The sequence below is a fragment of the Abrus precatorius genome, unplaced genomic scaffold (genome assembly GCF_003935025.1).
Source record: "Abrus precatorius isolate BTA unplaced genomic scaffold, Abrus_2018 Scaffold9, whole genome shotgun sequence".
In the NCBI taxonomy this organism is placed as follows: domain Eukaryota; kingdom Viridiplantae; phylum Streptophyta; class Magnoliopsida; order Fabales; family Fabaceae; genus Abrus; species Abrus precatorius.
The window spans coordinates 14,028,872-14,050,141 of record NW_020874439.1 but is presented as its reverse complement, the minus strand read 5'-3'; the positions used below and the strand labels follow the sequence as shown (position 1 = coordinate 14,050,141).

Here is a 21,270-nt window from a genome sequence, read left to right as displayed (position 1 = left end):
TTAAAATTTTAAAATATCATTAAAAATAAAACTTAAGTATAGTATCACAATTTTTTTTTCTTGCTATTCTTCAATTACAATTGAAATTTTAGTTTAGTAATCTGTGTTAAGCCGTACTTGGTAAGTTAATGAGAAAGATTGGAGGCTCAATGTCAAGTAATTCAAAAATTGAATAGAAATTTATCAGAACGAGACAACATAGTGTGATGGCGTGATTTTTGAGGGACACGTCAAGATAATGGGCATGATTTTAAATCGTAATATTCAACCATAATTAGGATTGTATTATTATTATTTTTAGGATTTTTTTTAACCTAAAAAGTTATATAAAACAAGATTTTATAAAAAAAATTATAATGTTTAATATTATCAATGCATTAAATAACATTTTTATTTAATTATATAGTTTTTAATAAAAAATTATTATATATAATTTTTTATCTTTTGTAATACTTTTTTTTATAAGAAACAAAATAGAGTATTTTTTTTTAATTATAAAAAATATAGGATAAATTTGAGATGTATTAATTATTGAATTCTTTTTATACCTTTCTTTTATTTATATCATTAAATATATTATTTGATATCATATTTAATATCGTTGATATTTTTAAAATAAAATTTATATTTATAAAAATTATTGTAAAAAAGAGCTGAGAGAGTAGTTGTAGTTGACGCTACAAAAATTCACATGTTTTAAGATCTTTGTAATGCTATCCAATTGCAGTAGCATTTGCTATATTTTGTTGATTCTGATGCAATATTAGCAATTATTCAAAACTTCGGGATTAGGTTAAAATGTGAGTGTTGATAAGAAGAGCGAAGGGAAGTGGGTGAGTCGGAGAAATTTTAGGGGTTAGAGAATCGATGAAATGAAGTTTCTTATGCATGTGATGTTTTCAACTTATGAATCACTCATTCTGTAAAATCTGTTTTCTGCTGTACATTTAAGGATTGAAAAGTTTATTGTTCGGTAAAATCCTAGAAATGGTGAGTGAGTATTTAAAATTGATATATGAAATTGACTTAAATAGCTTATTTTTTCTTGTGTCGTGGTGAATCTTTAAATGAGGATGATCTTGTCAATTTTTGTTGTGAATGTAGATTTTGGAACAAAGTTTTGTTGCAGAAAATGAGGATTGGATTAAGAAAAATGGCTTATGGTCGTTGGAAGAAATGTGATGCGAAACTAGAGCACCATTATTTAAAGACATTCACCGGTTGCTGTCTAAGAATAATCATGTTTAAAATGTGCACATGATTAGCGAAAGATATCAAATAGCTGATTTTCTAACCCAAAAATTGGGAAACAGAAGTGCTGTTACCTTATGTACGGTGACAACTAGCAATAGCCTCCACCTCTGTTTTTGTGCCGATGCAGCTGGCATATTCTGCTTTATGCTTTCATTATTTCCTTCTTTAGAACCAAAAGTAAAGGAAAAATCAGATTTTGGTTCTTTAAATTCAGTCAAAAACAAAAACCAAAGTATAAAAGAAAAAGGAAAAAAACCTTAACCAATTATATTAGTTGTCACTTTCATTGAGAAGTGAAATTATAATAATCATTGAACGAGTAGTTCCATTGGTCCTTGTATTTCAATATTAAACGTAATTGAAGAAAATAATGCAATATAATATTCAGAGACCCTGCTACAAAAGCAACCCTTTGTCTATCTATATAAACACCTTCCTGCGTCCATTGTTCCTCCCCTCTTCCTCTTGCTTCCTTCAATAACTTCGCATTTCTCTCTCTCTAAGCTTTGCATCCTCATACCTTCTTCTTAAGCCTTAGCATCATTGATTTTTCCGTTTAGGGTAAGCTATATGGCTTCGCTTATTTTTTCATGCAGAACATTTTGGTTCTTTTCTATTTTTCATTGCCATGAATCCTTAACTTTTGCTTCATCATTATTGAAACATAATTAACCTTAACCCATTGTTGCCATGATTATGATTTTGGCATCTTGTTTGGGAATTCACAAAATTCACTTGCAATAAGAACCATTACCACACCATAACTCTGTTATTTAGAAATGTGGCCTAGTTTATAAAGCGATTCTACTTCTAAACATTTTAACAGTTTATGTTCCTTGCTATGACGAAGCCAAAAATTATGCATTGCTGTAAAGTTATATCTTTTCTTTAATAATAATCTGCTTTGTTTCTTCGGTTCCATCCAGAAGGTTTGTTAAATAAGCAAATTTTGTACTTTCAAAAGGTGATGCACTTTTGGAAGTGATTTTCTGTCGCATGAACTCTATTCAAAGATTATATTAATGGGTTTGTGACCTTCCATACAAGTCTTCCTTGCTTTGGTGTCCATATCTTATGGTTTCTTAAGTCATATATTTTATGATTGAAAGCAACTTTTTACGCTTTCACAAGTCTCTGTAAGTTCTGTGCCCCAAAGAGGCACTGTTTCACTATTTCTTTTTAATTCAACTCTTTCCACTGGTTGTGGATTGTCCACTCAGTAACTTCCCAAATGATTTGGATTGGTCCTCTGATTGTCTCCCCTTATGCATACTTTTGCCACTTGTGGTGCTAATCTGAGTCAATAAGAGCATTTTTTTTCTGTCCATGACGATCTGTGGATAGAGAATCAAATTGAATTGTCATATAAATTATGGTAGGTTCAAGTTGTCATTGAACATAGTGCTCATTTTGTTTTCTGTTCTATGTTTAAGGCTTTGTGATTGAAATGGAGTACGAGGACCGCTTCAGACAAGAAGCTCAGAGACCAAAATATGATTGCCTTCTTTTTGGTAAGCCTTGTATTGTTATCAGAACAACCTTAAAATACCAAATTGAAATTTATAATTCCATGTCATAATAACCATGAGATTGTTCTGCAGATTTAGATGATACTTTGTATCCCCTCAGATCTGGTCTGGCAAAAGCATGTCTACAAAATATTAAAGGTAAGCCACTGTAGCATATACCTATGTCATTGCATTCCCAGGAATATCCTTATAATTTGTATTGACAAGAGTGGTATCATTGATGTTAGATTACATGGTTGAGAAGCTTGGCATAGAACCAAGCAAAATTGATGACTTGTCCAACCTCCTTTACAAGAATTACGGAACAACTATGGCTGGTCTAAGGGTATGAAAACATTTCCTGTGATGTTGGTTTCCATTATTTAAATTCCAAAAATACTTCTAGTCTATAATTATGTTTTGTTTCATTACATATTCAGGCAATTGGGTATGACTTTGACTATGATGAATATCACAGGTACCTTCGCCTTTTTCTTTTACCTTATCACTTTCAAACTGCTAAAATGTGATTGTTTTTTCCAATCCTTGTGCTTATTTTAAAATGGTGACATTGATTTTACGATTACTGCTTGCAGTTTCGTTCATGGGAGATTACCTTATGAGAACTTAAAACCAGACCCAGTTTTGAGGAACTTGTTGCTGAACCTGCCCTATAGGAAACTTGTAAGTTGTTTATAACCAATTTGGAAGCAGTGGAATAAGGTCACATAGATGGTGCTTAATATTAGTATCTAATGTGACCTCTATTGCTTCTCTTGATTTTGTTAACAGATCTTCACAAACGCAGACAAAGTCCACGCTGTTAAGGCGCTTAACAGACTTGGATTAGAAGAATGCTTTGAAGGAATCATATGTTTTGAGACCCTTAATCCTATCCATAAAAGTACTGTCTCTGATGATGAAGATGACATTGAATTTATGGGTTCAAGGACCCTCAATCCCACCACTAGCAATGCTACAAGCACCTCTCAAATCTTTGACATCATAGAGCATTTTGCTCAGCCCAATCCCAGTGCAGTGTTGCCAAAGACACCAATTATTTGCAAACCATCAGAAAATGCCATTGAATTGGCCCTTAAGATAGCCGACCTTAACCCACAAAGAACTGTAAGAAAATCATCAACCTTTTGCCTTCATGATCTAATTTTGTTACCTTTTTTTTCCTTTTTCTGCTTGCTTACACTTTCTTGGGTTCTTTGTGTCACTTTCAGTTGTTCTTTGAAGATAGTGTCCGCAACATACAAGCTGGAAAACGTGTGGGACTTCATACTGTGCTGGTAAGTCATTGGAAATTTTGTTCTGTAGTAGAAACTGACATAGTTGTAGAGCGGTTATTGGTTGTCTTTTAATGAATATAAACCTACCATGAAATAATTTGAGGCTCTAATTATTGGTTGCCACATCTAGGTTGGTTCATCGCAAAGAGTTAAAGGTGCTGATTATGCCTTGGAAAGCATTCACAACCTTAAAGAGGCAGTGCCTGAACTATGGGAAGCTGACATAAAATCAGAAGTTGCATACCCTGGGAAGCTAGCTGTGGAGACATCTGTCACAGCTTGATATTATGTGCATGGAATCCCCTTTAATATTGTTCATTTAATGCATTGAAAATCCAATCACCAACTAAAAAGAACAAATCAGAGAAGCCCATGGGAATTCCCCCACTTCAGATGTAGTAATTGTAGTTGATGTAGATGCTTTATAAGATTGTAATAAATTACAAAATAAAATAAATTCTACTTTTTGGCCTTACGATATTAACAATGTCTATAACTAATTCCTTCCTCATTCAGCAAAAATCCCCAGAGATTTAGTTTTGTGGTGAATTTTCCATTAAACAAATTATTGTTATAGCAGGTCAAGCAAAATAAACTTCACGCCCAATAATATCTGGAGTAAATATTTGACTGAAATAAGAAATAAAATCAAGTTACATGATATAAATTAAATGCCAAATATCTCAAATTGTGATCTTACAGTTGAGGGAATCGCGATATGGAAAACAAACCTTGTGAAAAAGAAGATATTAATTAAAAGAAATTGAAGAAGTCGTGATTTGCATGTATTGTTAATATTTTTTATGTATAGTCAAAAGAGATAAAAGGAAAGGAAACAAAGGTTCGATTGTTTAATGAGCCATGAGAGAATTATGATATATATAATATTTAATAAATTGGGTTAACTTCACTTGTACACACAAAAACTTTGGAGAGAGTACTCTATGTTTTGGCTGCTTCAACCCATTTCATGTGTGAATTATCTATATAATACATTTCACGTGAATTGCGTCGCAATTACGCGTTGTAAATTGTTCATAGCAATATTAATGGGAAGCTGAAACGGTCAATGCCACATTCTTGTCATGCTGCAGTACAGTATTTTATATTAAACAGACTGCTAGGTAAAGTAGGTTTGACGGATAATATAAAACATAGCATGTTTAAAGTACGCGTCATTAAACAATATTTCACTTCATAAATAATTTTGATTGAACGTACGTTCCCAAGTTTGGTTTCTTTTATAAAATTATTAAAATATGGCTTTTTAAAAAATATTACATGAATATAAATTTTGTTTAGAAAAACGTCGGGACAATTTTTAAAGACATAAAAATCACTTAAAAGATTGTCTTTAGCGAGTTTTAAAGATTAAAAATAATTTTTATACCTCCCAAAATTGTGAATGATGAGTCTTTTTTTAAAAAAATAAAATAAAATCCAAAATCGTTATCGGCAAGTGTAAAAAAAAAAAAAAAATTGCAAGCAAAAATTATTAGCAGTGAGTTTTGAAAAGTAAAATTGTTGTGGACATTTTTTTTATGTTCTATAAATAGGTACTTGTCATTTCTAGTAAATTGCATCTTAAGCTTTCCATTTCATTTCTACGAAGTTTTCTATTTTATTTCTCTAAATTTTTACATTTCATTCCTCATTTCTTTTACTTTATAGTTGAAGAAAAAAAAATACAAATATAATAGTCTACTTTAATAGTGAGGTATATATAGTTTGGTTTAATGAAACTTTATAAGAGCAATGAGTTCTTGCATATGATGATAGGCTTCAATGGGATCACATTATTACGAATCTTGGTGAGTGCATTAATTTAGTGTTAAAGGGTGCTCACAATCTTCCAGTAACACCCCACATTTTCACTACTTCTAAATTAATGATTGATCATATCAATCTAAATAAATTAAAATTAGATAACACATGAAAATTTAGAAATTAAAACACACTTAACAAAATATACCCAAAAAAGAGCCAATTAAGGAATAATTAAGTAATGCAAGTATTAGATAACTGATAAGTCGGTATTTTGACATATTTTTACAGCCTATATATTTATGTGCGACCATTATTCTATCAAGTTTTTACACTAATTTCTATTATTATTGTGCAGATCAATATGAGAAGACCACAATTGGATTTTTGGTGCACTTTAGGCCTAAATTGGTTGGAAAATAGGATTTTGCTATAGTCAGCATGCCACAACCTTAGCAATCAGCATAGGGGTGCTTTGATCTATATATACAGTTGTGCTTATAGCCTTGAACGATCACGCTCACCTGTAAGGAGCCCAACTATGAAGAAATTTTAGGATTTTCAAACCCTGTTGAAAAAGACCTCAGGGGAAGCAAATCAGAATCCTCTTTAATCCTTTTGATATCATTCTTCCCATGCCTTTGACACATCTTTTTCACAACCCTACTCTTAATTTTTGGCACATTCTTAGCAGAACTTGGAGCTTTGAATGATCATACTTGATGATCGGGACCCAATCCTTGGAGATAATTTAGTCTGTTATTTCCTTTTGACTATGACTTTGTTTATGGTTATTTTAGTTCTTTTCTCTAGCATGAATAACTAAGTCCACAGTTAGGACTATGGGAACTCTTGTTCATTAATTCATGTGATTTTGATGTTTGAATCTAATTAAGTTTGATTTCTGTCAATGATTAGTGTTTGTCCTATTATGAATAATTGTATGTTATGAATTGGTCAATCATAACATAACCCTAATTAATTACATCGTAGGCTACTGTACCACGATTAGTTAATGGATATCTAGGATAAAACGAGACAAAAGATTAGGTGGAGCAAGCCAATTTTTCTATTCAAATCGTTATTAAATTAACAAGTTCATAGATGTTTTATACTTTCTTTAATTGATATCTTTCATGACCATTGTAGATGTTAATTTAAAGAAAAGAATATTAATATTACATAACCATTGGTTATTGATAGTATTTGTATGAATGATTAGTAATCATAAGAAAATTAGATTTAAAGTTAAACAAAAGAATATCAAAATTGAATGAGTAAACTCATATGCCTTAAGTTCCTTTCCTATAAGTTCAGTCAAGAAGTGTATTGTGTTATTTGCTTTAAATTTCATTGATAATTGATTTATTTTAAACAAGCTTAATATAAATTTCGTTATTCAGACAATTAAATCAAAAAATTCTTAGTAATTGGAAACAATCCTTGTTAGACAATAATTCAAAAACTTATTTTAAAACTCTTTATTACTTAAGAATTAAAATACACTTAACAAAATATACCCAGAAAAAGCCAATTAAGGAAGAATTGAGTAATGTAAGTATTGGGTAACCCAATTTTTAGAATAAATTAATTGCCCAATTATTTTAAATGATTTTAGAGCATATAAATTAGGGATTATAAGAACTATATTGAGTTGGGAAGAAACAAAGATAGAAAATAATGCAAGTTACAAATTTTGGTCAAAATGATCAAAATACTCTTAAAAAGACCTAGAATGTTGGCTCATTTTGGACACACTAATGACTAAAGAAAAATTTTGGGGTGTGCCAAATAGAACCCCAAAAAGCCTAAGAAAAATTTTCACAAAAATCTTGCAAAGGAAGTTATGTGTTAACGTGAATTTGAGGACTAATTATGAGAAAACTTAATCAACATCCAAAAAGCCAATTTGAGGCCAGATGCATGGCAATTATGCTCAAAGGATAAGCCAAAGTACAAGAATCAAGAGCTTTATCTTAGCTAATGGAAGATTGTCCAATAAGAAACAAGAAGCAAGTTAACAAGTCAAATTGACATGATTAAAAACATGACTAACTATTAGGATTCAACTCTCACCCAAAATTCAAGCAAAGAGTCATGAATATTTGTTTATGATAGAATTTGACAATTATTAAACAAATAAATTCAAAAGAAATTTGGGATTGAATTTTAGATCCTTTTTAAGTTCTTTAAGAGTGTTCTTAACATAATAATAATCAAGTTAACGTCATAGAGCAAAATAATCAGAAAGAGTAGAAACAAAATGAAACAATATTGACATAAAGTAGTAAAATTTAAATGAACAACAACTGGAATTTATATGAATTGTAGAAATGTAAACGTGCAACTTTCAATCACAATCAATATAGATTTGTTGATCTCTAAGTCGTCAGAACTAACTAGTGTGTAGAACTTTGGCTTACAGAGATTTTTGGTAAAATGTGTGTAAAACTTGTAACCCCTAAACTATGAAAAGAAATTTATAAGTAAATCTTTTTAACTGCTTTCTTCCCACATGCACATCTTTCATAATTTCCTCCATCATGTTTTGTGTAATCATTACTTTTATCATTCACAATCCTTGCCACATATTTTGCTCTACAACCGGAGATAATTGTTGTTTCGAAGTTGCTTGATTTTTTTATTAAAGATTCAAAAAGGTGCATTTTCAAAGGTTAAGTTCTCTTTTATAGCCACTTGGTTTGATCCGATCACATGCAACGGATCGGGAACATATTTTCAGAGTTGAGAAATGTGAAAAACATTATGTAGATTAGACAAATTTAGAGGTAGGGCTATCTGGTAAGCTGAACTCCCTATTTTTCTAAGGATTTGGTTGGGACCAATAAATTTTGGATTAAGTTTTTGAGGTTTCAAATCTTGTCCTATTCTTATTATCGGTGTAACTCACAGAAACACGCGGTCTCCCTCTTTGAATTCTAAAAGATTTCTCCTTATGTCGTAATAACTCTTTTGTCAGTTCTAAGAGGACTTCATCTTTTCACGTATTATTTTAATTTTTTCAGTAGTTTATTGACCTACTTCTGGGCCTGAGTAGGTTTTCCCCAGTCTTGTACCAACACAATGGCTTTCGACACTATAGAGGGCTTCATAGGGTGTCATCCTAATTCTTGAGTGATAGTTGTTATTATACGCGAAGTCAATTAGGCGTAGATATTGGTCCCACTGCCCCCTTGTTTTAATATATAGGCCATCCATAAATCTTCTTAAGTTTGGATAGTTCTTTTCGATTGTCCATCTATCTGAGGGTGATAGGTAGAACTAAGTTGTAGCTTCATTCCTAAGGTTTGATGCATACTCTTCCAAAATCTCAAGGTGAAGCGAAAGTCCCGGTAAAAAATAATACTTTTGGGTACATCATGCAGTCGTACTATCTCCCTAACATAAATATGAGTTAACTTGTCCAAAGAGTACCTCACGTTTATTGGAATAAAGTGAGCAGACTTCGTGAGGTGATCCACAACAACCCAAATAGCATTGTGACTTGTAGTCATCCTTGGAAATCCAAATACAAAGTCTATGGCAATGTCATCCCATTTCCATTTAGGAATGCTTAGTGGTTGTAATTAGCCAAATGGCCTTTGATGTTCCACTTTAACTTTTTGACATGTCAAACATGAAGCCACAAAATTAGCATTCGCTTTCTTTATTCCCGGCCACCAAAAGGTTTTCTTTAAGTCTTGGCACATTTTAGTGGCGCCTGGGTGAATACTAAGTCCTTTTATGAACTTCTTCAAATACCTAACATCTTATTCCATTTACCATGGGGATACAAATTCGATCCCTATATTTAATTAGGCCCCCATCTTCTTGGTAGAGGTCAGATTCCTTTCCCAACTCCTTCTTCTTAAGTCTTTCCTGTAGGAACTCATCACGTGCTTGAGCTATTCTAACTTGTTCTACAAAATTACTAGAAATCTTGAGCATTCCAAGCATTAAACTAGTTGGTTAAACTTGAACAGTCAGATTGAGATCTCCACAGGACTTTATGAATCCTAATTCTTTGATCTTTAAGGAGGACACGTGCATCCTGCTCAAGGCATCTACCACTACATTTGTCTTACCTAGGTGATATTATTCCATCCATCTACGCTAACGTATGTTCAACTCCTTTTAGTCAAAAAGGTACTTCAAACTCTTGTGATCATTGAAGACTTTAAATTAGAACCCTGATGAATCCACATTTTATTGGATTTTTACTTCTTATTTTAATGTTTCTTAATTGAAAAAGTAAACTTAGGGTTGTAAATAACATAAAAATATCATTTTGGTCAATTTGTAATAGATTTCTTAATTTTAGGTTAATTTACATTGATTTACATAGATATAGTTTGCAATTTTGATCATTTGAATAATTGTGTAGGAGTTTCTAGACTTTTTCCATGGATTTTTAGCATTTGAGAAAGTTTGACGTGAAAGTGATCACTTTGGAGTCCATAGTGAACACTACAGCAAGCTTGTTCCAGAAAGGTAGACTAGAGTGATCACTATGAACCCATAGTGACAACTCCAGAAAGGTCAAAAAGTACAAGGCTTGCGCGTAGCTACTATAGAACCATAGTAGACACTCTGGAGTAGCCAAAGTTATCACTCTGATGCCAAAGTGACAACTCCAGAGAGGGTAAAAACACAGGACCTGCGCGTAAACACTATGGAGCAAGAGTAATCACTTTGGGGCGTTGCGTGTTATCACTATGAAGCCAAAGTGATAACTCCAGAGACGCCCAAATCACAGATCTTGCGCGTAATCACTATGGAATGTGCGTAATCACTTTGGGGCATTGCGCGTTATCACTATGAAACCATAGTTGTCACTTTGGGCGAAAATTTCTGCACTATAAATAGAATTTGAGAAATTAGGGTAGGGAGCTTTTTACATTTCCTTAGATTCTTTTGCCACTTTTGGAGCATTTTGAGACCTTGGAATCCTTGGGTGATAGCCAAGGGTCCATTATAGGTTTTAATTTCTAATTTCCCTTTGATTCTCATTGATTTTACATTAATGTTGCTTACGTTTCTGCATTTCTTTCTTTCATTTGTGAAGCCCATCTATATGGAGGGCTAAATTCTCTTGTAATTCCTAGTCAACTCACATGGTTCTTGAATTCTTGGGTTTAATGGCAATTTTGCTCTTTCTTTCCTTGGATTTATTAACCCCAATCTCTGAATGAAATGAAATTTGCATGAGGGGAACATTGCTTAATAAACCCTAAATTACCCAAACAAAATTCTAATCCAAAATTGCTTAATTTTGATTAATCTTTAAGATTGCTTAATCTTAGGGATAGAGATTGGAGCCCATTAAGATGCTTAATTTTAATTGGGATGCTAAAGTTAATTTTTGCTTGTTAGATTAACTTAATTCAAGGGAAAAATAGGGGATTATTGAATCATTTGAAAGAATAGGGATAGAACTCATTGATTGACTAGGGATTACTCTTCTTAATTGATTGAATTTCACTAGTTTACATTTTGCTCTTGATTAAAATCTGGAAATTGACAAACCTCCCCCCAATTTACTTGCTTTAAAATATATGTTTACACTTGTTCGATACATGTTTCCAACCAAAAATTCCTTGGAGACGACCTAGGATAACACCCTAGTATTGCATTCATTTCTTTGCATATTTGATGAGGATTAACGACAATTTTTGTGCATAACGAGAAGCAAAAACTCGCATCATCAAACCCGTAGAGGTGGTGCCTCCAAATTTTGAGTGCAAAAACAACTGCAACAAGTTCTAAGTCATGAGTTGGATAGTTCTTTACATGAGGTTACAATTGTCAAGATGCATGCTACTACTTTCCTTTCCTGCATCAATACATATCCTAAACCTTGATGAGAAGCATCACAGTATACTTCAAACTTCTTGCAAGGATCAAGCAAGATTAAAATTGGCGCAGACGTTAACCTGTTTTTCACCTCACAAAAACTAGTCTCGCACTTTTGATATCATTCAAAGAGTTGATCTTTGAGTTAAACGGGTCAAAGGAACGACTATTTTGGAGAATCCTTCTATAAAATGTCAATAATAACTAGCAAGTCTAAGAAAATTACAAATCTTAGTAACTAATTTAGGCAGTTCCCAAAGCAACACTGCTTATACCTTTGAAGGATCTATAACGATATCCTCCTTGGAGACCACATGACCTAATAATTGTACTTTCTTCAACTAGAACTCACATTTTGAGAATTTGGCATAGAGTTGTTTGTGGTGTAGGGTTTCCAATATGATCTTCAAATGTTCTTCATGTTTCTTATGGTTACGCGAGTAGATCAGGATATCATCTATGAAGACTAGCACAAATATGTCCAAATAAGGATGAAAAACACGGTTCATGTAGTCCATAAATACTATAGGAGCATTTGTTACTCAAAAGGCATAACCAAATATTCATAATGACCATAGCGAGTTTAAAAATTAATCTTTGGAATATCCTCTGCCTTAACCCTAATCTAATGGTATCCATACCTTAAGTCTATCTTAGATAATACATCAGCTCCTCTCAATTAGTCCATCAGATCATCTATCATTGGCAAGGGATACTTGTTCTTTATAGTCACCTTATTTCACTGTCGATGGTCGATGCACAATTGTATGCTCCCATCCTTATTTTTGACGAGTAATACTAGAGCACCCCATAGTGAGACACTCAGTCTTATAATTGCTTGGAAAGTAATTCTTCCAAATGTTTCTTCAGTTTTGTATTCCTCAATTTATGAATTATACTCCCTTCCCTTACTTATTTTGTATTATTTTTTGGTGGAGTTGCAATTATGTGTTAGTCTCCTCTCCCTCCTATCATTCTTGGTCTAATTTGAACCTCTTTATTGCCCTTCCAAATCATCTTTGAATGTGCCCAAAAAGGTACTCAAATATTAGAGTCTTTTTGCTTAGTTTTGGTGGTAAGGTTGTTGGTGTTTTTGTGATTTTTCTATTTTAATTTGGCATGGAGGATGACATGGTTGAGTGGTGAAGTTTCTTTTTGGTATATGTTAGATGTGGTTAAGTGTTTAAAAGAGCTTGATTTGGCTACATTTAGAATTTTAGGCTAAATGTTTCAATTTTGCTCCATTTCCCACAGAAAATGACTTTCTCTTTGGTTGGTATTTTTCAATTTTTTTTCATGTCTATTATGGGGTAAGGGACTTATGACTACCTAGGGGAGTTTAAGGGAAGCAACTTTAATTTTGAAGTCTCCCTCTAATTCAACTTTTATCCTTATGGGAAGTGTTGCCCAAAATCATACTCAATGTGAAAAATTTGACCTTTGTGATGTCATTTAATTTGCCTAAGTGTACTTGTTAGTTTTCCTTTAATTCGTAGTTGTTCAAGTTAGATTTTACTCCTCACATAACACTACTTGTTGGCTGTATTTGTTTTGATTTGGTTGTCATTTGGTTAGACCACTTGGTTAGGGATTATCATTGACTCAAGTGTCATTTTCATGAATTTTGGTAAACCAAGCTTCCTCTCCTATTGGCCTACTTCACTTCAACTGATTTCTTGCTTAATTATTGAAAAATTGGGTCTCCTTTCATGCTAAAAACTGTGTCATGTGGATTGGATAAGATAGGATCACAAAATTAAAAGTTTTGCCTAATTTGCCTAGCCTTTTCACACTGCATGAGTGCTAAATTTGGGAAATTTAGTTTGAATTTTATATTTAAGGTTTGGGTATGGTTCTTGAATAAATATAACCACATATGAACCAATAAATTTCCATAAAAAATTCAAAATTTTTCATGATCAGTTCCTTGCCCAAATTGAATCATCATTTCAAGCCTATTATAGGGATATTATGCTCTTTTTGACTAATTTTGCAACTTGTATTTAATTTTATATTTTGTTTCTTTATAACTTATTATAATTCTTGTAATCCCTAATTTATAAGGTGTAAAATTATTTAGAAAATTTTTGGGTAATTAACCTCTATCAAAATTGAGTTACGCTATAATTATGTTATCCAATTTTTCTTAAATTTTCCTTTTTTTCGAGTAAATTTTGCTAGGTGTGTTTTAGTTTCTAACTTTTTATATATGATTTAATTTTAATTTATTTAAATTGATATAATTAGTAGTGAAATTTTGGGGTGTTACATTATACATGTCCAACAAGGAAAGCTCGTGTTAAGGCTATATGATGAGGAATTTAGAGTATGTATATTTTCTCTTTTGAAAATTATTTTTAAAAACTGAAAACGGTTTTGAAAAGATAAATCAAACATACCCTTACTTTTTAATTCTTTTAAGTACCATCAACCATAAATCTTGTAATTATGTGAGTATTGTGGATGAAGCCCCTCCTTTTCTGAAATTTGTGTAGTTGAAGAATACTTCAAAGAGGAATGATCCTCTAGCACTAGAACATAAAACTCTAAGAAGATGGATAAAGAACAACCAACTTAAAGATTTGGGAAAACAAAAGCTCAAACCCTTAGATTTGGAGCTTAAATCTCTTGTCTCTTTCTGTGATTAATTCTTTTTATTTCACTAGTGCTAAAGAGGAGGAGGAGTTGCTGAAGGAGAATAAAGGAAACTTTGAATGGAGCATTGACAATATCAAGGATCCTAAAGCCCCTTATTGATGGAAATGGGGTCCATGTGGAGAAAGAACCATTCTAGATCGATAAGATTAAAGTTATACCTAGATGGAGTGACCTCTAAGTGTCACACCATACTTATAAACTAGTCCAAAGCAAGATGTTAGACTCATGACGTAAAATAAGCGCTCATAGAAGATAACTTGCATCTTTCATTTTAGTTTTATTTTCTTTCTGTATCTATTTTACATTTACTTTATCATAACTAGTATTTTTTTTCATAGTCTTAGTTTTCATATTTTAATAGTTACAAGAGTTATTGATGATTAAATATGAAGAGGTGAGTTTCTAGAAACGAAGAAAAACATAGACGTGCACTGTGCTTAGTATTGTACCTTTCACATGCATGCCTTTGCATTCATGAAGCAACACCATGCTTATTTCATTGTGCACAATCATGTTTATATTGTATTTTCAAAAATAAGAAAAGGGGAGGGGTGCAAAAGAGATGCATTGCATGCCCTTGCATTCCCAAGCACTACCAAACTCCCTAGAAACCCTTCTCCCTTTTCTCTTTAATACCCTTGCTTGTTACTACTTAAGGTATGTTCTTTATTGCTTTTTGTAGGATTACAACTACAAACATACATGCTAGGAACACTAAGAAGTTGATTCTCTTGCAATTTTTTAATTTTTTTGATTTTGTGCACTAAGCACAGCCATGTCATATGTGTAACATGGTTGTGCATAGCTATTTCTGGATTCATGTTCATAAGAAAGGTTGTGCACATTACTATGCATAACTGTGCAGGGGTAGGCATTATGGAATTAGGTATGAAGCACGACCTTGCTTGTACATATGCATAGTCGTGCTTCGAGACTGAATCGGAATAGAACACTGCTAAGTACAGGTGCAAAATAGTTAGCACAATCGTGCTTCGTTGCTAGAAGTTATTGTGCTCAGTGTGTTAGGACTTTCATTACAATTATTTGTTTTATATTATTAACTAACCTTTGATTGCATAATTTTGCAAACTATGGCACCTAAAAGAGCCTGCTTTATATTTAATGATTGATGAGCGATTTCTTGTTGTGTTTAAAAGATTTGTCACAAATCCTCATCAAAATTTAAACAAATTAATGTAGTACTAGGGTTACCCTAGATTGTCTCCTGTGAACATTGGCTATTAATCTTCATTAAACATGTTAAAGGCATTAATTGAACAAACAATTAAAATGGGGGGTTTTGTGGTTTTAAATCAATATAAAGAGCAGCAAGCAAACAAATTTAATTAATTCAAACAATAGAAAGTAGCAATCCTTAGTTCATCCACATAGATTCTATCCTCATTCCACTCAAGATTTAACATTATCCTCTCTTCCATTAATTAGGTTAATTTAACAAGCGAAAATTAACCTTATGGTCCTAACAAAATTACGCAATTTGTTAGGCTCTAATCCCTCATCCCAAGATTACACAACCTTAGAGTTAAACCTAGGATTAAGCAATCCCTAATTTAGAATCTCCTTAAAACGAATTACGGTTAATTACGCAATGTCCCCCTCATTCACCATTAATTCAATTCAAGAGGCAAGGAAGAAGTAATTCATGAAAAGAAAAGAGTTATATTATCATTAAAATCAAGGAACTCAAGAATCCATGTGAACTCACTAAGGATTAGACAAAATTTAGCCCTCCATGAAAATGGGGGTCAAAAACACAGTTTGGAAATACAGAAAACTCATTGGCATTAATGTAAAAACAAGAGAAATGAGAAACCAAACCCTAGGTTGGACCCTTAGCTGTCACTCAAGGTTGTCCTAAGCTCTGGAAAATGTCCTAATTTAGTAAAGAAGAGAAAAGGTACGAAAAGTGTAAGAACTCCCTATCCTAATTTGGCAAAAATCTATTTATACTAAGGTTGGCGCCCTCCAAAGTGATTACTTTCATTCTTTCATAGTAGACACGCATAGCATCAATTGATTTTTGCCTTTCTGTAGTGTCCACTATCAACTTTGATAGTAGACACGTGCAACACTGGTACATTCTGCATTCTAGAGTGACTACTATGAACTTTGATAGTAGCTACGCGCAGCACCTTCAATTCTGCACACTCTTGAGTGACTCCTATGAACTTTCATAGTAGCCACGCGCAGGTGTTCGAAGGGCAAGTGTACTCATCGAGAAAATTAAATTGCCAAAATATCGTCTCACAAGGATTATTTTTCAATTACTAAAAATTTCCTAATTCAATTGTTTAAGCTTCAAAGATATGAGATTAGTTAAAATAATAATTTATAAAATTAATTATAAACTAAGAGCAAGGAATAAAATGCACGTCTTGGTTAAACTTATCGGAGAGGAACCTAGGGCATATGGGTTTTCTCATTCAATCCTTTATGTTATTCTTCTGTTTAACTGTAAATCCGATTTCCTTGTGATTACCAATCATTCATACGAATACTATGAATACCCAATGGTCATGCAATATTAATATTCTTTTCTCTAAATTAATATCCCCAATGGTCATGCAAGACATCAATTTGAGAAAGCTTGAGGAACCTATGAACTTGTTAATTTAATAACGATTAGAAGAGAAAGATTGGTTTGGTCCTTCTAATCCTTTGTCTCGTTTTACCCTATAGATCTATTAATTAACCGAGGTACGGTCGCCTGACGATATAATTAATTAGAATTTAGAAAAAAGCGCAATAGGATAAAATCTAATCACAAAACGGAAATCAAATTTAAATTCAAATATCAAAATTTCATAAATTAATGAATAATAGTTCCCATAGCCCTAGCTATGGATTTAGTTACTCATGCTAAAGAAAAGAACTAAAACAATCATAAACAAAGTCATAATCAAAAGAAATAGCAAATTAGAGTGTGAGATGTGTTACCGATCTTCAAGTACAATCGCTTAAAGCTCCAAGTGTCACCAAGCATGTGCCAAGGATCACGTGCAAGAGAGATGAGATCAGAAGTGTATCCGAAAGCCAAAGACTAGACATAAAAACAGTTTTCTTTTACGATGCCTGAGATCTCCCTTTTAATAGGGTTTGAAAACCCTAAAAATACTCTTCATAATTGGGCTTCCCGCAGATGAGCACGGCCATGCAAGGCCTTAAGCACGACTGTGCATGGTTCAAAGCACCCTCGTGCTTATTGAATGGGTCTGGGTGTGCTGACTGCTGCGAAGCTCTAATCTTCCATCAATTTGGGCCTAGAATGCACCCAAAATCCACTTCCGGCCTCTTTATACCAAACTGCACAATTAATATTTAAATTAGTGTAAAACCCAAATAAAATAAAGGTCAAATATGAATATATGGGCTGTAAAAGAGGGCCTAATTACGGACTTATCAGCAGGCTTAGTGGATTCTGGGCTGCTGTAGTCGTCACTTTTAGCTTTGAAAGTGATCACTTTAGTCCCTTTGCTGAAAGTAGCTTGCTATAGTGGTCACTATCAATCTTGAAAGAAATTACTTTCACCTCAAATTCCTCAAAATCCATTAATTCTTCAAAATAAGCTTGGGGATTCCGGTTACATTATTCAAATGATCAAAATATGTAAATAAACTATCTAAATCAATGTAAATTAACCAAAAACTAAGAAACCTATATTATTTAGCCTAATTGGAATATTCATCTTATTTACACTATCTAAGTCTATTCTTTTCTATAAAAAAAGTAATAAATGATGTATAAAAATTTAGTAAAATATGGATTCATCAATGACCACAAATTTTCTTCCAGGGTGACCACTTACCCCATTATCCTTTGATGACCTTAAGTTGAGGATAAGAACTCCTCTCATCTCTTTCCCTTTAGGATTCTTTTAATCTAAATTTTCTTTACAAATGACTATTGGTTTCTTTACAACTATTTTCCTTGTTTATTTTATTATGAGTAGCTAAATTTATAGTTAGGGTTATGGTGGATTCTTTATACATTTTATATGATCTTTATGTTTGATGACAATTATGATTTCCTTTCTTGATTGATTTTAATTCTATTGAACTTATATTTATATGTTTGGAATTAACCACTCTTAACATATCATAATTGATTGCATTATAGATAACCGTACCATATATAATTAATGGAACAATGGGGTAAAATGAGACAGAGAATTAAGTGGACCAAACTTAATTTTTTTTCTTTTAATCGTTATTAAATTAACAAACTTATAGGCTCTTTATGTTTTTCCTTTCTTTTTGCCTTGCATGACCATTAGGGGTAATAACTTAGGAAAAAGACTATTAACATTGCATGACCATTGAGTGTTAATAGATTTAGTATGAGTGATTAGCAATCATAGGAAAATTGAGATTGGAATTAAACCAAAAGTGAACATAAAGAAGTGTAAAGGTGAAACCATCAACCCTAAGTTCATCTCGAATAGTTTTTCAGTTATAAGTTACGTTGTTTTCTCTTTACATTTTGGATTTCTTCTGCTTACTTTATTTTTATTTATATTATGCACTATCTAAGTTTAAACAATTAAATCATAATAATTTTTGTAACGCCCGAATTTTGTAATATAGCTTGTTCATTAATAGAAGTGTTTATGTGGAATTTGATGTGTTGTGTATTTATTATATATGTACATCTATGTATGAAGTGAATGGATTAGATTGAATATATATATATATATATATATATATATATATATATGTGTGTGTGTGTGTGTGTGTGTGAGTATACAGGATATGTGTGGATGTTGCTGCAAGACATTCTCACTATAGCAAGAGGGCCTTGGGCGTGAGGCATGAAATTGTATCATTCTCGCTGTAGCGAGAAGGCACTGGGAGAAGAGGGTGAAACTATCACCTTGTCGCTGTAGCGAGAGGTCCCTCGCTAGAGCGACAAAGCCACAATTTGGAGTACATTTTTGGGTGCAGTCTTGCTGTAGCGAGATTCTACAGAAATGGGTGCAGGCTCGCTGTAGCGAGATTCTGTTAAATATTGCTATGGGACTGAGATAGAGAGTAGGAAATGTGTGATTGGATGGAAATTATTGTGTGTTTGTAGGAAATGTGTGGATTGATTGTGGGGTCGACATGCCCTTAATTGAGAATTAATGTTGAATGTGATGAGTGAAATGATTGAGTCCAATATGGGCAAATAGGTATGCTTGCGTGTCCTGGAATGATGTAAATGGTTGAAAATGAGTATAGATGACATGTTGAAATGTTGTGTGTATGAAATGGACATGTGTATCGTATGGGTGGTAGATAAATGTGGGCCAGTGGGCCGTATACTGTGAATGAATGTGGGCACTTGTGCCGTGTGTTGTGAATAAGTAATGTGTGTGGTTGAAATATGTGTGTGAATAAGGCATATTAAATGTCGTTGCATCAATTTTGAACTGGAATGAAATGTTTGCAATGTTACTTATGATTACCTAGACCTGAGTAGAATATATTAGAACATCTATAGATATGCTATGTGAGTCTTTATGTTATGCATGTGCGTGGGATAGTGTAGAGGACTCATCCTTACATTTATTTTTCAGGTGATCAAGACGATCAGCACCGGACTCAGTAAAGGAAGGATAAACTGCTATAGGACTTAGATTGTATTTTTGAAATTTTGATGTAATTGAATTAGTCCTGTAGTAGTCTTTGATATAGACTTATAATCCTTATTGCTTTGAACTATTTTATGAAACTCCATGCTGGGATCTTTTATTTGAATGAAAATTTTATTACTTCCATTTTGTGAAATTATTACTTTGAAATTAAATTTAAAGCGTTATAGTTTTGATACTTGAGAATAATCCTTGTGGGACAATATTTTAGAAACTTATTTTAGAATCATTTATTACTTTTCGATAAGTACACTTACATACAAACAATGACTCTTAGGACAAGTGGTACCTTTGTACTTGTCAAATTTTGATAACTTGAATTTGAGAGGAATGATTACACTAGGTACCAAACATAGTTAAGCAACATCACCAAGTCCATAGTTGCTTCCTATTATTGCCTGTAACCTTTCTTCCGTAATATGTCATTTCTTCTTAGAAGGACTTGCAACATTTGTGGTGTTCACTAAACAAAAGGTGAAGTCCTGATGCCCTTATAGCCATGGTGTGATGCTCACAATTAATTGACTATTTTCTCTTATTTCATAAATAATTTTCAATAAAACTTAATTGAAATAGGTAAGGATCATAAATGAATTAGAAAATTTTATATTTACATAATCTTAAAATAGTATAAGAATGTAAAATTTTAAAACTTGATATAAAAGTATCATTTATTAGACAATTGTTGTAACACCTTATAATTATAATTTCTAAATAAAATGATTTTTTGTAAAAATGTTAACAAAATAGAGGTTTTCATTCAAACAGTAGTTCAAAAACTCAATTTCATAAAATAATTCTTAATAGGAAATGATTACAAGTTTGTTTCATAGCTTGCTACAGGACTCAAATATACATTAAAATTTCCAAAATAAACTTCTAAGTCCTATAGCAGTGTCATCCATCTTCCTTCAAGGGGTCCGGTGCTGATCGTCTTGGTTACCTGAAAAATAAGTATAAGGGTGAGTCCTTTACTCTAGCATAAGCACATAAACAAGCATAAGACTCACCTAAACTATTCTCACTCAAGGCACACAACAACAACAATCACAGGCAGGTGCGCTTACTGCACCAACAACTAATTACAAATCCATGCATTTACACAAACACACGTGCACTCACTGCACGTAGCCACGCTCACTGTGGCATTGTGATCACAGAATTCCTGATGCCCTCAACCTCAGGGACTTACTCAGTTATGCTATGGATGGTTGCCCGAATAGCTCCCGCTCCACGGATACAAAATGTGCGGTATTGAGCCCTCCATGCAAAGGTGTTAGTCAG

General features: G+C 32.8%; 1 protein-coding gene across 2 annotated transcripts; it reads left to right on the top strand.

Moving 5' to 3' along the window:
- Positions 1 to 1,623: 1,623 nt before the first annotated feature.
- Positions 1,624 to 5,515, top strand: LOC113849138. Of its 2 annotated transcripts, XM_027478806.1 has the most exons (9): positions 1,624 to 1,815; positions 2,688 to 2,765; positions 2,856 to 2,921; positions 3,011 to 3,108; positions 3,203 to 3,240; positions 3,359 to 3,446; positions 3,555 to 3,890; positions 3,995 to 4,060; positions 4,191 to 5,515. In XM_027478806.1, the coding sequence occupies exons 2-9, from the start codon at positions 2,702 to 2,704 to the stop codon at positions 4,341 to 4,343; spliced, it is 909 nt and encodes a 302-aa protein (XP_027334607.1). In that variant the 5' UTR covers positions 1,624 to 1,815; positions 2,688 to 2,701; the 3' UTR covers positions 4,344 to 5,515. The 2 variants fall into 2 exon arrangements, with proteins under 2 accessions (XP_027334607.1, XP_027334608.1); XM_027478807.1 differs by having other exon boundaries at positions 1,682 to 2,765.
- The last annotated feature ends 15,755 nt before the right edge of the window (positions 5,516 to 21,270 follow it).